Source organism: Eretmochelys imbricata, chromosome 2 (assembly GCF_965152235.1).
Source record: "Eretmochelys imbricata isolate rEreImb1 chromosome 2, rEreImb1.hap1, whole genome shotgun sequence".
NCBI classification, from domain to species: domain Eukaryota; kingdom Metazoa; phylum Chordata; order Testudines; family Cheloniidae; genus Eretmochelys; species Eretmochelys imbricata.
In genome coordinates, this window is record NC_135573.1 from 67,989,760 (window position 1) to 68,004,096 (window position 14,337).

Genomic DNA, 14,337 nt, shown 5'->3' on the forward strand with positions numbered 1-14,337 from the left:
AAGTTGTTCCCATGGGAAGTTGCGCATTTGATTATCAAGAAGGAGACCCTATCTGTAAAGTGGGCTGCAGAGGCCCTACATTTCTACCTGTTCTGGCTAGCAATTGTCCATTCACCCCTATGATGGCTACAGTCCATAAAAGATCACAACTCCTGAATCATGTGGTGGTACTGGTCTCTGCAATTGTTCCACTTCAAAGTACATCAAGCTGAAACTGACATTTTCTTTTCATGAGATGGGGAGAGGTCTGTCAACAAAAGTGCGTCTGCAACTCTGGAGCTGAGGGGGTGTGTGTGTGTGATGGGTTTTAGAGCCCCATTCCAAACCAAAGCATGGAACAGTACTGAGCCAGGGAGTCTGGCTGGCTCACTACAGTCCTTAATCAGGAATAATGTATATTAGCTGCATTTTTACAGTGTTTTAAACTAGTTGCATTTGGAAATAGAAATCTAAAATTTGCTAGCCCCTGAAAATCCCTCTCTAGTACACTGTACAGCACTAAGATATCCCACTGACAGGCATGTTAGAAATGCCTGAGCTAGACAGACGAAAACTATCAATTAGGTGAATTAGTTCAGACTAAATATGAATCTCAAGTCTATTCCCCCACCCCAACCTCAGTACTTAGAGGGTAGAGAGAGAGAATCACAGGGAAAGGAAAGGGAGGTGGTCAAAATAAAAGTAGGGTGTGGGGATTGAGAGGGATATAAAGTCAGAGGTAGACTGAAGCAAATTTTAGTTTTTAAACAGAGGAAAGCAATTCTGAATTTGATTCCGAGCTTGATAGGAATCTAGTGAATACAAATTTAGATCCATTATTGAAAGATCCGTCCAGCTGTATCATTCTGGATCCCCTGGGAACTGCATTAGTTGTTTTAGGAAGCGAACAAGCATTCTGGCCGGAATTCATCCTCTCTTGATTCAAATGTTCTTCATGTGGTTAGAGAGGTGTACAAAGACCACGTTCCCCAGAACCTTCCTGTGGAGCAACAGGATGCAGATTGGATGAGAATTAGCAAGTGAGCACAGGCCAAGTGTGACTTATTCAGAAGGGGTGATGGGGCTGTCAGAAGCGATAATTTTGAGTAGGAAAGGGGAAGAGCTAGTAGAGACAGAGAGGCTGATGGCAGGTCTATAAAGAACTAGTGCAGAAAGACACAAGGAAACAAGTGATAGTGGAAGGGAATCTAATAAGGAAATGCTTTTGTTCCGAGAGGAGAGGAGGCAAATAATGGCTTTGTGGAGAGGTGGCTCTGGCTGCCAAATGGATCTGGGAGGTGGTGATGTCTGATCTTGTGGCTTTCACTGTAAGGAGTATGGGTTTTTGTATTACACAAAGTCCGAATCTAGGAGCATTGGCCCTTCCAGCCATACGTTCTAATTATGCCTTTCACCACTAGATTAAAGAGCCCTTTAGTACCCAGTATTTTCTCACTGTCAAATTACTTTTACTCTGTAATTAACTGACCTCAATCTGTTTTGATAAGATAAACAGATTGAGCTCTTTAAGTCTCTCAAATCATTTGTGGGGCTATTTTCTGTGCCTGTGTCAATTTTTTCAAATGCGGATACCAGACATTCCAGTCTGGTTTCACCAGTGCTGTATAAAGAGGTAAAAATCACCTCCCTACTCCTAGTGACTACTCCCCTGTTTATATATCCAAAGGTCACGTCAGCCCTGTTTGCATGTGCATGGACCAGGAATCTATTGTGCAAGGCACTGTACAAAAAGAGAATACTTGCCCCCAAATTTTTATTTTTTTGCGTGACAGTTCACCTTTAAATAGCCATACAACTCCAGCTTCTCTCACAGCTCTTATCCCCCTCTTTATAGAGTAATGTCAGAAAAACATTCAGATACAAACTATGCTGGTGAACTGCTAGCAAATTATTTCCAGGTAAATCTAAAACCCCTGACACATGATACAGCGGTTATTTACCCAACAGTAAATCTTCTTCGAGATGTTGTCGTCAGGGTGGTTTCCACTCTGGATCCACATGAGGCTCATTAGCATCAGATTGGAGTATTCTGAATAGCATTGCTCTTTATGCTCCTTGTCCGGGAGCACCAAGTGAGGTCTATGAGGGCTCATGGACATCGCTTGGTGCTCCCGGATTAAGGGCATAAAGAGCAGAACCCTTCCTCATTTCCCTCACAATTTAAAGTCCGTGTTTGCTGAAGACTCTGAAAGTAGGGAGAGAGGGTAGGTCCTGGGATCTACCTGAACAACATCATCTTAAAGAACCACATCTTGCATTTGAAGAACTGAGTTTTTTACCCACAAAAGCTTATGCCCAAATAAATCGGTTAGTCTTTAAGGTGCCACCGGATTCCTCCTTGTTTTTTTTTTTAAAAGTTACTTGAAGAAGAGTTATTTATCCTATAGTATGATTCAATGTGGATCCCACTGTAGATGACTGGCAAGCAAACATCCCCTCTGGACGGTGGGAATAAGAACCTTCAGTTGCATCAGTCGAACAGCTGACAATACTGCTCTCCTGAACTTGGCATCTGGTCTGGAAGCTACGTCCAAGTCATAGAGCTTGACAAAGGTCAGTGGTTTACTCCTTATTGACACCTTGCATCTCTCAGATATTGGCACATTCTTGAAGTAGTTGGTGGCTGTTGCCTGAGCACTTGTAAAGTGAACGTTAATATTCTGCGGGAGGGGTACACTAGGCAATTGATGAGTCAAGATACAGCGAGTTATCCACTTGGATATTCTCTGTGATGAAGGAGGCTGAACTTTTGTTTGGCCACCTAAAGCTAGAAATAGATGAGGAGACAAGTCTGAAAAGTTCGGTTCTATTGATATAATAAAGTAAGTTTCTGGGAACATCCAGCGAGTGCAGTTTCTTCTCTCCAGCACAGCAGGAGATTTAGGGAAGACAGGTACATTAATTGATTTGTTCAACTGGAACTCTAAGACTATATGTGAACAAAAACTTATTGAGACCTCTTCCTATGACCAGGTCCTTGTGAAACATTATGTATGGAGAGGTTCAGCCGTGAGTGCCTGAAGCTTGCTCACTCGCCTCGCTATGGCACCCACAAAGACCATATTAAGGGTGAGGTAGCACAAACAGCATTCTGAGAGAGGCTCAAAGGGGAGATCCAGCAGGTCTCTGAAAAGAGGGATGGGGAAAGAGGAAAGGACAGAAACTGGATTGGGTAGTCATGACTTATGGATCTCTAGAACCCATTTGTCATCTGTGATACTATACAGAGCTTGGTGGAAGTGGGCAAGGCAAGCGAGGTAGAAATGCCAAGGCACTGTGGTAGCTGTTGCTGAGCATTTCCTCCCACAACCTCCCAGTGCACGTCCCCCCTTACTCAGACTGGGCACTAGGATGAGGCTTTGGGCCTGGCCTTAGTGGAAAAAAAAAAATCACACCAATTGCAACTACACATCAGTTTTTCTTAGTTTCATATCTAAAATAGACAGTGTGTAACTGGGTTTGACTCACCACAGTGGATCCTCCTGCTGGTCAACCTGGGAATTGGCTCGGGGTGGCCAGTGCGCCCTCCTCTGGTGGTGGTGTCTCACCCATTGTCACTCCTATCTCTCGTCCAGGACCCACGTAACTCCCCGGACCATGTTGTCCTTTTCTGGACACAGCCCTCTGGCTGTGTCCCACTCGGTTCTTTCCCCGCCTCCGGGAGACCGACAGGCCTCAGCCCAACCACTTGCCTCAGTGGCAATCTGCAGTTCAGGTTCTAGCCACTCATCTCAGTGGCAGACTGCAGTCCATGCACTGGCCACTCTCCTCAGTGCCCGGGGCAGGCGGGGGGGGAGAAATGGGGAGCCCGGGCCCAACAACTACTCCGGGCCCTGACCCAGGGACTCTATAGCCAGCAGCCAAGTATTGCCCCTCCTCCAACTCCACTGTCTCCTTCCCTGAGCCACTTCCCCCACAGCCCTAGCAGCTCCTCTGCCTTTGTGTCAGGGCCTCAGTCTGGCAGCCATCAACCTGGAGCTTTCTGATACTCTGCTGACCCTGCCCAGCGCTGCTCTGTCCATGGTGCTCCAGCCCCCTAAGCAGCCCGTCCTCCTCCCTCAAAACTCCGCTTTGCTCAGTAGCCCCTTCTTATATGAGCCAGCCTGGCCCTGACTGACTCCTCCAATAAACCTTCTCCTAATTGGCTGGCATTACAAGCGTTTTCCTTATTGGCTGCCTCCTGCGCAGCCTCCCCAGAGTGGCTTTAACCCCTTACATACCAGTGAGGGGCAGCCGCCCCATCTCACAGTAATAACGTTCAATATCCAGTGATTAGGTTGATTTAAGAAACAAACTGATGGTACAAGCACTTTCAGTAATGTTATCTGTATTGTGTAAAAATGTCTGCTTCAGCAGCTGCACTTCCTCTGGAAGAGAAAGCTTTTGATCTTATTGAGTAGTCTTAATTTGCTGAGTTTGATCCTAACTTTAGTACACTGGTGTTTCTTCTCTGCAACTTTCGCTTGCTAATATTCATATTTCTGGCAACCTCTTAGCTCCCCCCTTTTCAGGGACACCAAAATATGCTCTTATTGCTAGTGTAGACTAGACTTAACTGAGGTTTTCTCTCTTTATTTATTTTGGCTATAAAGCTTTTTGCAATAGCTATCCAAAATTCCCCTAGCACTGACTTGTGTTACCTGCGGACGATCTACTGATGTACTATACACAGCTAATCTTGCGAACCCAGTGGAATTAGCACAGATCTCTTGCTTAGTCTTCTCTCTGTTAATCTGCCATACTGCACTCTAAGGTGAGCAGGGGGACTATTCATGGAGAATTATCTACCATGTTGCACTACATGAAGGTGAACAAAGGAACCAGTGTTGATTTAGTCTTTCTGGAATTTGTTCCTGTGACATCCTGGGGTTCAACCCAGACCAGGAAGGGGTTTTGCCACTGTCTGCTGTGGAACCCTGGGTGCCTCTGTGCTGCACAGCTTTGGTTCGGAGCCCTGACACCAGCAGTGTGCACACAGCACAATGGCCTCACCCTGACTTCCACCAGCTTGCAGGGTGACACCAACACCCTCCCAGTCCTGAGTTCTCTCCTGGGTTGAGAACCACTGCCTTACATGACATCTTTTTAGATTAAGATGATGACAACAGTGTGGCATGTGTAGTGAGTATGTCGGGCCTGACAAGAGTTGCGGACACACAGTAGTGAACACAAATGGGCTTGTGTGTCACAGTCCCTATGATCTTGCTTCTGAGAGAGAAGCAACATTTGGCTCAGACATTCCTTCAGAAAAATAAATGGATGGCAATCCCCTGGCCTGAAAGAAGCTAGATTTGTTGTCTTCTCTCCCCAACAAGGTCCCCTTGGGATCTTTCAGGGAAGATACTGGTGTTCAAGAATCAACTCGTTAGAGATTCTACCCCTTTCTACTGTACGGGGGCCACATGGGTCTCCGTTTCCCCTAGAGGTCTCAGTTAGGTATATCAATAGAGATCCTGGAGGTCTGATATAGAAGTGGTAGCAAGGAGAGGGAGCTGGGCCCAAAGGCCCCTTACCACACATCCTGGCATTGGCAGTGTCCCACGGGGTGTCCAGTGCCCTCCATCTACAGCCTGAGGGAAGGGGGAGTAGATGGCTGAGCACCACAGAATGTGGCTGCTGATGTGGTCTATAGAGACTCAGGTGCAACCTTCCATCTGGCACACTGCCCTTCTAGATTCTCTCCCCTCAGAGATGGGTGAGGGGGGTTGTTTGCCCTGGAACCAGTTCATTTCCAATCCTGCTTGCCTCTTTCCCTTCCCAGGGCAGGAGGCCAAGCCAACCCTACCTGGCTTGGGACCACATTCTGCCCACAGAGCCAGCTGAGCTCCCCAATGAGACATTCAATAAAAGGGAGTAAGACACAGACCTTTCCTTGTGCTTATGGCTTTTCTCTCTGAAGCCTGCAGGGCCACAGCCACTGCAAACACCTCAGAAGAGGAAGCCGAGTTAGAGGATAGTTTTCCCAGAAGGCAAACGCAGCCCTGGGACACGACTGGGAATCAGACACATCAGTGAGTCACACTGTTAGTTAGAAATTTGAAATAAGGTTTCAAATTTCCTTCAGAAAGGTCCCGCAGCAGTGAGGGCTGGGTGAACAACTGGCCACTGGGAAGGCAAATACACTGGAGGGAATTTCAGGGGGAAGGCCATTGCCCTGCTCCCAGCAACTGACAAGTCTGGTCCTGCCCACAAGCCACACGCAGGCTGAAGTACCCCTTGTAACAGGTCTGTGGACCCTAGGGTGATGAACAGTGACCACATAAATGTTTTCCAGCTGAACTGAGAGCTGCTTAACTCTGACTTTGGTAAGTCTTTGGTAGGTTTTCCCATATAGTAGCTTATTCTGTTTAATTATTTAAGCATGGACCATAGATCTTTATAAACTATTTTTTCAGAGAAACTGCATTTTCATTATTTGTTTCCAGAATTAGTTTGTACTAAGTACTAGATCTCTCTCAATTTGTTTTGAATATTATGCAGGGCTGGAAAATTGATAAACACAAAAATACCTATTATAAAATATAATTTAGGTTCTGCGTGCATATTTGAACAGAGCCTTGAACTCCTCTTAGACTGGTATTGTGACATGTATTATTCTGAAGGCAGCTTTCTCTAGATTTACAATAAGATCTTTGGTAATGAAAACTACTAAAGTTTCATTTTATTATTTTAATTAAAGAAATACATCAATGTCAAAAATCTTATTATAAAAGTATTTTATTGACATATTTGCAATGAACAGGATGAAAACATATTTCTCTAAACAAAAAAAGGAAGGAGAAAAAAATTAAACAGAAGAAATTTAACCAAAGCCATCAATTAGAGACAAAGGGAAATCAAGTCTATATTATTAGGAAGTTTAGAACACCGTGATCCATTTCTTACTTAGGTATATATGCACTGAGTTCAGGATACATCTCGTCTGATTAGGTCACCAAAATAAACAGTTATTGTCTTCAATTTGTTATTGAGAAAATTTTGTTCTATTTCAACTTGCCCTCCTGGTCCAGCCAAGGAAGCAACCTAAAAAGAATAAAAACAAACAGTCTACTCCCAGAAAAACAAGCAATTTCAAAATACATCTTTCATTCATCTCCACATAACCAAACATAATCAAAAGTGTTTTCTTTGCTACTATTAAAACAGGGACACACTTTTTGGTAACAGTGAAAAAATCCCTCCTTAAACATGTAAACAAACAAAACAATGGCTGATTAGTGTCTACGTGCCATTTGTGCCTCTGAAAAATCTTCCCTCTTCATAGCTATTAAAACAGTAGGACTACATATGAGGAAAAATGCTTGCTATTGTTCACACTTCAGTGTTATTTAAAAGTGGTTACCAGAAATGTTAATCCTGGGGTACAGGACCCTCAGTTTTGAGAGCACTGCAGTTCGCCCATCTCACTTGCAGCAAACAGCAACAGGAAGGCACCAAAATCCCATAATTTCTGTAGATTATGAGAGCTAAATTTTAATCAAGAAAAGGATGAAAGATTGCACGGGAGTTGACTGCTCAAGAAAAAATATGGGATGAGAAAAATGTGTCACAAAAAAACCCTTAACTAGACTTTTTTTTTTTTAAGTCTCACATAATGTTTAGAATAAAACAGTTAGCAAATTAACTGCTGCTAAATGTTCCAGATAGAAATCCTGGCCCCACTGAAGTCAATTGCAAAAAGTCTACTGAATCTGCTGATGTTCAGCTACTATGCTTTGAACATCCTTAATGCTCAACTAATTTTAAAGCAATATTTACAGGACAGTAGCAAAGAGAACTTGTTGCAGCAGGTGCTCTCATTCTATGACTATAGCATTCAGTAAATGTGTTCTTCCTACTTCATATGTACAGTGTGCCAAGTATGAGCAATAGGAAATACTTGTTTATTACAGCTGTCCATGGGATGGACTACCACAAGAAGGAAAGAAAAAATATAGGGAACGTAACTGAAAATGTATCTTCAAAGAAAAAAAGAAAAGGTACTCTTGAAGACCCTGATCTGGCAATGTGCACGGGCAGGCAGTTGTGTGGATGCAGGGCCTCCTTGATTTCAATGTGCTTCCACACATGTGCTGCAGTCTGTCTGCAGCTGTTAACCGACTGGGTGGCACCCAATCTGATACACTTTGTTGTCTTTGCATCAGTTTTGCATTGAAATTGCTCCCAAGAAAGCAAACGTACAAAGTGATTCTATGCTGACTAAAATTTTAAGGTCATGAACTACAAGCCTGCAGTAGATTTTAACTGACCTTTAGACCAAGAAGTCCATGGCAGCAGCTGCTAAAATGCAAAGTTAAGTATGCACTGTTACCTCTTCTAAACTCCTTTGAGACTTATACATGAGTTTATATTTAAACATGCTGAACTTCCTCTTATTTTTGTATTAGTAAAAAAACAGCTACTGTAATAGAGAGGAAATAACATTAATTTAAATTCTACTTTGAACTTTTTTATGGAAATCAATAATTATCACATATTAATCAGAAACACATTTATTTTCTTTCTTACAGCAGCAGACAAAAACAAAAGCCTTAAAAGCTTTTTCATCCCACTGTTTAATGTTAATAAGAAAAAACACTGTTCTTGTCAAAATGCAACCGAATACTTAAGGCAAAAAAACAGAAGCTGACTGAGGTATTTATAAATAGCACAAGAATCTGAATTTGGCAAGTGGTCAGGAATGTTAAATGTTCTGACTTATTTTTTCTTACTTGAAGTTTTAATGGCAAAGTTGTTAACATCTAAGGGCAAAACAAATTTAAGGATGTTAGTTTTGTGCTACTCTTCTTTAAGAATTCTGTTTAAGAAAAAGCAATAATCACCCCCTTCAAAATTGTTGGAATACATATGTTTTGTAATTAGATTTGTTTAAGTTATTACATCAATATTTTGGACGAGACTACTCAGTATGAGAGCAGGTACCTACACAATGCCAGCAAAAAGGCATTTCAATATAAATTTCAGCACACTAGGAATAGAATTTGCAGCATGAAATGTTTCTGTGCATGACTAATGAATTCCTACTAAACAACAGAAGCATTTAATCAAAATGTCTGATAAAGATAAAGAATGGACTGATTTCCTTAATTTTTCCAGCTTCCTAATAAACCAAATGGAAACTACACAACTAAATAAAGAAAAATAAAATGTCGGACTTAGCTGAAATGCAGGACATAAGCGTTGAAGAAAGGCAGCACGTACTGAAGCACATTTGAACAATTACAGTGTGTGTGGCTATTTATAGTTTCATAGTATTAGATCCAGGATGAGTATAGTTACAATTTCAGTCAATCACTAAAAATACTTTAAACAAGTGTGACAAGGTTCCTTGAAGCCAATTAAATATACAAGTATAAGCAATATAGGGAAATTAAACAAAACGTAGTATAAAAGTCTCAAGATTCCAGATTGCCATGAACTACACAGGTTGCCTGCTCATCTACACTCTATACTAATTCCTCAACCTTCTCTTTGTTGAGGGGAGGTCCAGAGAAACAAACAGAATTCAGTACAGAGGTGCTGTCGACTCATATGGAACAACCTGCGTGCAGGAAAAAAAAAATCTAAGAACATTTTCCAATTATGTTCATGTACAAATTACTGGAGATCTAATTATGTACAAGATACTTGCTGGCAATTCTAAATCAGCAGGGTTCAATGAACCCTGACAGTTATAGGGGAGAAAAAAACCAAAAAACCCAGCATTACACAAGACTAACTACACACTAATTGACAAATGCTTTTAAAAACTGCAATCACTGCCTTCCTCAATCCCTATTCCCCCCTTGGTTATTTTAATACATTCTGTTCTTTCATCTCCCATTATTCTTAGAAATATCAACATGCACCTCCTATGATTCTTAATAAAATTATTTTAAAAACAAAAAAAAACAAAACAATTTTTTGACATTTCTCCTTTCTACTCTAGTTACATTTTAAATATAATATAATGGGATGTGAAAAAGGAAATATGAGCAGGAAAGTAGATCTGGATAGCTACATTATCTTAGATAATGATTAAAAAGTATGGCTCTTTTTAGGTTAGCAATTAAGGTAATGTGCAAACTTACTATATATGCTGAGAGTACACGATCCAGCATGGAGTGTTTCTCTGTCCTCCTCTTTTTCTCGTACTTTCTTCAGACCTAAATTCCTTAAAGCAGCTAATCTAGGCATCAATTTCCTCCACTAGCTGGACATATGATGCATAGACTCCCCTAAAATGCCCAACTTCTTTGATTGCTGACACTGCCATTTTACAACAATCTTACAACAGTGCTATAGCAGCCATGTCACTTTATACAATATGTAGATAGCAAATTAAAATTAATATTCTAACAACCTAGAAACTAACAAAAATCCTAACCTGCTAAGGAAAGTTAATATTCTGTAACTGCTTTGGGCTTTACACAGAACACAACCAAGTTCCAATTACTCACCATCCTTGAAGGGAGCATTTTTCATGTAAATACTTTAAAGACCCAATGAAGAACAACAACAATGTATGAAAACCCCTCAAAACTCTGGTGTTATTTAAAAACTGAGATAAGCCCAAACCAAAATCTCAGATCCAAGCACCTTGAAATTTAGCAAGTTTGAAATCCAGAACTGATCCTGTGATTCTATTTTGTCTTGAGTCTTCATTAAATACTAGAGCACCTGAGTTTGTTTTATAGATGAGACACATTTTAAAAGCAAAGTACAGTAAGTATAGTTACCTGGCAAAATCTATGAATCTAAGTTCTTCTACTGTGCCAATCACAGCACATTCAAATTAACATAAGATCTCACTGTCTCTCACTCTTTGCCTTTAACTATTCAGAAGGGAAGTTATAAGAAATATTTCTCTATATAGGTCAGAGGGTCAGGCTTTGCTATGTCTTAGTCTTGGACCTTGTCTAAAAAGCATTGCTAACCAAAGGGGATCAGCAGCAGTTTTAAGGACCAACTCATCACAAGGCTTCAGAGATAGAAATGCATGTCATACAACATCTGAAAGCTGGGTTAAATTACACAACATTCTTTTCTATGCCTTGTACGTCATGAGATAGACTATAATCAAATCTCATGCTTCAGGCTTCAGCTGGTTGTCTGCAGGGGTCAGGAAGGAATTTTTTTCTCCAACGCATAATTGGCTAGGTGTGTTCTGGGTTTACTTGTTTTCCCCTTCCTCTGAGGCATCAGAGATTGGCCACAGCTGAAGACAGGACACTGTTTGGATGGACCAGTGCTCTTGAGGTGGTTCAGAAATTCCTCTGTCTAGATGCCTGGATGGTGCGTCTTGCTCACATACTGATTGCCAGATTTAGGTTGGGAAGGACTAGCAGGGCCCTTGGGAGTTTCTCCTCCTTCCCTTGCATTGTGGAGTGAGGTTGGCCGCTGGGATCATGCAGGCATATCTCATCTAATCAATTTCCTGTCATTACAGGGGCCTCAAGCACCGGTGATACTTTAGTCTGTCCTGTTCTCTGCCAGTTTAGTATCCTGAGGACTGAAATGCCTTATTCTAAGAAAAGCCTTTGGGCTTAGTATAGGGGTATATGGAGGAAATATAATAGCTTGTGATATACTGGGTGGTCATACAAAATGATCTGATGCTCCTTTCTCGACTTAAACTCTGTGGAAAAACAGTCTATGAAAAAATGCAGTGGGTGCATGCCTAGAATTTGATATTTCATGCTTTAGACGTTAATGTTGCCATGGAAAATGTGGACTGAAATGTTGTGGACAGCTACAGTCTTGGCTTATGTTTGTAAAAGAAATCCTGCCTTCACTGCATGTTTAACGAAACAGAATTGGATTTTATTTTGCACAAGACTTTAGCGGACATCCCTGGGCAGTTTGCCTAAATCTTTCCCTTAAATTCAGAGGGAACTCCTGTGCAGCCACTGAGTAATAACTTATCTGCAGTCATTTTATAAACCATCATCCTGACAATTTTTGTCATGCTGTTCTGGTTATTATTCCAAACATGAATATTTTGTTGGGTCTGTCAGCTTTACATAATGATGATTTATTTGGCCAACAAGTCAGCAATTAATAGCTCCCCTTCCAGTAAAGTCTCTTGTGTTCATTTTTCCTCACCTTATCCAATTGCTTGTGATGTTTAAGACTTTTTATAAAGCAGAGTTAAAGAGAAATGAGATTTGCTTAAGTGCTAAAAGCTAAAGCACAAGAAAGTCATTAGATGTTACCCAAAAAAACAAAAGCAGCACTGCTCCTTTTCTTCTATAATAGTAAACTAAAATGCTGTACCAAAAAAAAAAAGTCAGCTGAAGAGAATAAATTTTGATGAATGTTTTTGTGGCAACTAACAGGAAAAGACCTTTCTCCTTAATAAAAAAAATTACGTTTCAGTTTATGGAAGCCAAAGTTCTGTTAAAATTGCATTGGGAAGCCACTGATATAGACATTAAAATGGGCTCTCTTCATGCTTAAAAGCAAAAGTCCACCCTGCTCTTGATGAATATTTTACACCACTGTTCTTTAGTTACTTCAGTATTTACTGATAAACTGCTGGTGCAAATATCTTACAATGAATAAATAGTGAATAGCAAGTTAAGAAGCTTCAGAAGATCTTTAGTGAACAATATGAATCATCAGCACAAAGGCAACATACGAGAAACCCTTCAGAACCCCAGGAAAGAGTCACAGTCTGGCCTTACAATTTAACATAGAAACATTTTCCCTCTGAAACCACACGTTTACTCAATTTACATAGATATGTGTCTGTCTGGAACCCACTTTGATTCTCAAATAAGTTTTTACTAGTTTCCTTTTTGTTTGAACAATATTAAGATATTTTATTTGTAGAGTTACTGGAAAGGTTTTAACAATACCACTATATCCTGTATTGCCTCGTCTTAACATATCAAATAGAAGCTCAACACTATCTTGATTGATTTGGCTTATTAGGATAACAACATAAAGGTGAAAGACCTCATCTGAAAATTTGTGCAAAGTACCCTGCTGCTTTTGCCAGAGAACAAGCCACCTAGTTTTATTTTTTCAAACCAAATGGTCAACCTACTTTGGTCAACGCAGTGAGAGTGCAGACTCTGCACTATTCGAAGCAGTGCACTCTAAAGCCAGTTAAGACTGACTTGGTGGCGTGACAGAGTGTTGAGATGTGACAGGTGGGTCAGCACTCTGATCACTGTAGCCTGAATTGGTTCCCCCAGTAATTGCTGATTGCATAATTAGCTAATCAGGAGACTAGGGAGGTAAGGAACTAATTAGACCTCAACAATTAGACCTGAACAATCTGATAAAAGCCAAGAAGGAAGTGTTATGCGGGGGGAGGAGGACATGACTAGCTGAGTCTAGAATGAAGGCACTCCTTAGAGAGAGGGAGACCTCCTCTCCTTTTAGGGCCCTAGCAAAGAAGGGCTGAAAGAAACACAGGTTAAAACTGTGATGTTGCACTCTACTGGGGCTGGTGAATTGGTTTAGAATAAAATGCAGCCTACATACAAGAAGAAAGTGGGTCAGTTTCTGGGGCATCAGGACAGAGCATGGCCCTGTCACAGACGGGCAAAACACACTTACCCCATTATTCCCTTCTAGACTACACGTTTTTTTTCTGAAGATGGTGAAAGCTGCAGAGATGTTATGGCAAACTACAGACGGAGCATGACCACAGAAGGAATGGGAGGGCACTAGGAGTTTCCAAGGAAGCAAGGAATTACAAACAGATGTGGAAAATATCTGGATAAACTAGCTTTCTATACAGCTTAAAAGATAGCAAAGTTACACAAAGTTAGTTGGGAAAATGGCTTTTGTATGGAAAATCCATCTGTGACTTAACCTTTACAGAGGAATAAACTAAATCCTAACAGATGAATGCTGAGAAAACTTATCTTCTAACTACCAACTAAACAGCTCTAATAGAGATCTCTGTGAAACAATGTAATGATTTAACATAAATCAGCATTCGTACACTGCTTTGAGGCTACCTTCACCCTCACCTTTTGTAACAAAGAAGGGCAAAATGGGAAATCATTAATACTGATGCTTTCTGAAAAGAATCCTGCTCCTTCTCCCACCCCTGTAACATTTTCATGTTGAAAAGAATCAGTGCCGATTACTTTAGACGGCCAATGAAAGTTTGCTTGTTGGGAATAACAAGGGTGCTTTCATGGTTGTTAACCCAGAATTGTCATTAGTCTTGACAGTTACAGATTGCAATCACCTTTGCTGAAATAATACAGAGTTGGTTGAATAAAATCCAGTGATAGGGAGACAATTTACAGCAGGTTAATTATTGTATGCTAAGACCAAGATTTTCCAAAGGGACTAGTGATTTTGGATACCCAATTTGAAACACCTTAAAGCAGT

At 40.9% G+C, this 14,337-nt stretch overlaps 1 protein-coding gene across 4 annotated transcripts in view; it reads right to left on the reverse strand.

The window, feature by feature from the left end:
• Positions 1 to 6,699: 6,699 nt before the first annotated feature.
• Positions 6,700 to 14,337, reverse strand: part of TGS1 (trimethylguanosine synthase 1) — a 50,345-nt gene continuing 42,707 nt past the window's right edge. For all 4 annotated transcript variants that reach the window (XM_077810259.1, XM_077810258.1, XM_077810260.1 and 1 more), the window contains one exon: positions 6,700 to 7,023. In XM_077810259.1, coding sequence (XP_077666385.1) covers positions 6,907 to 7,023 — 117 coding nt within the window. In that variant the 3' untranslated portion in view covers positions 6,700 to 6,906. The remainder of the gene's footprint in view (positions 7,024 to 14,337) is intronic.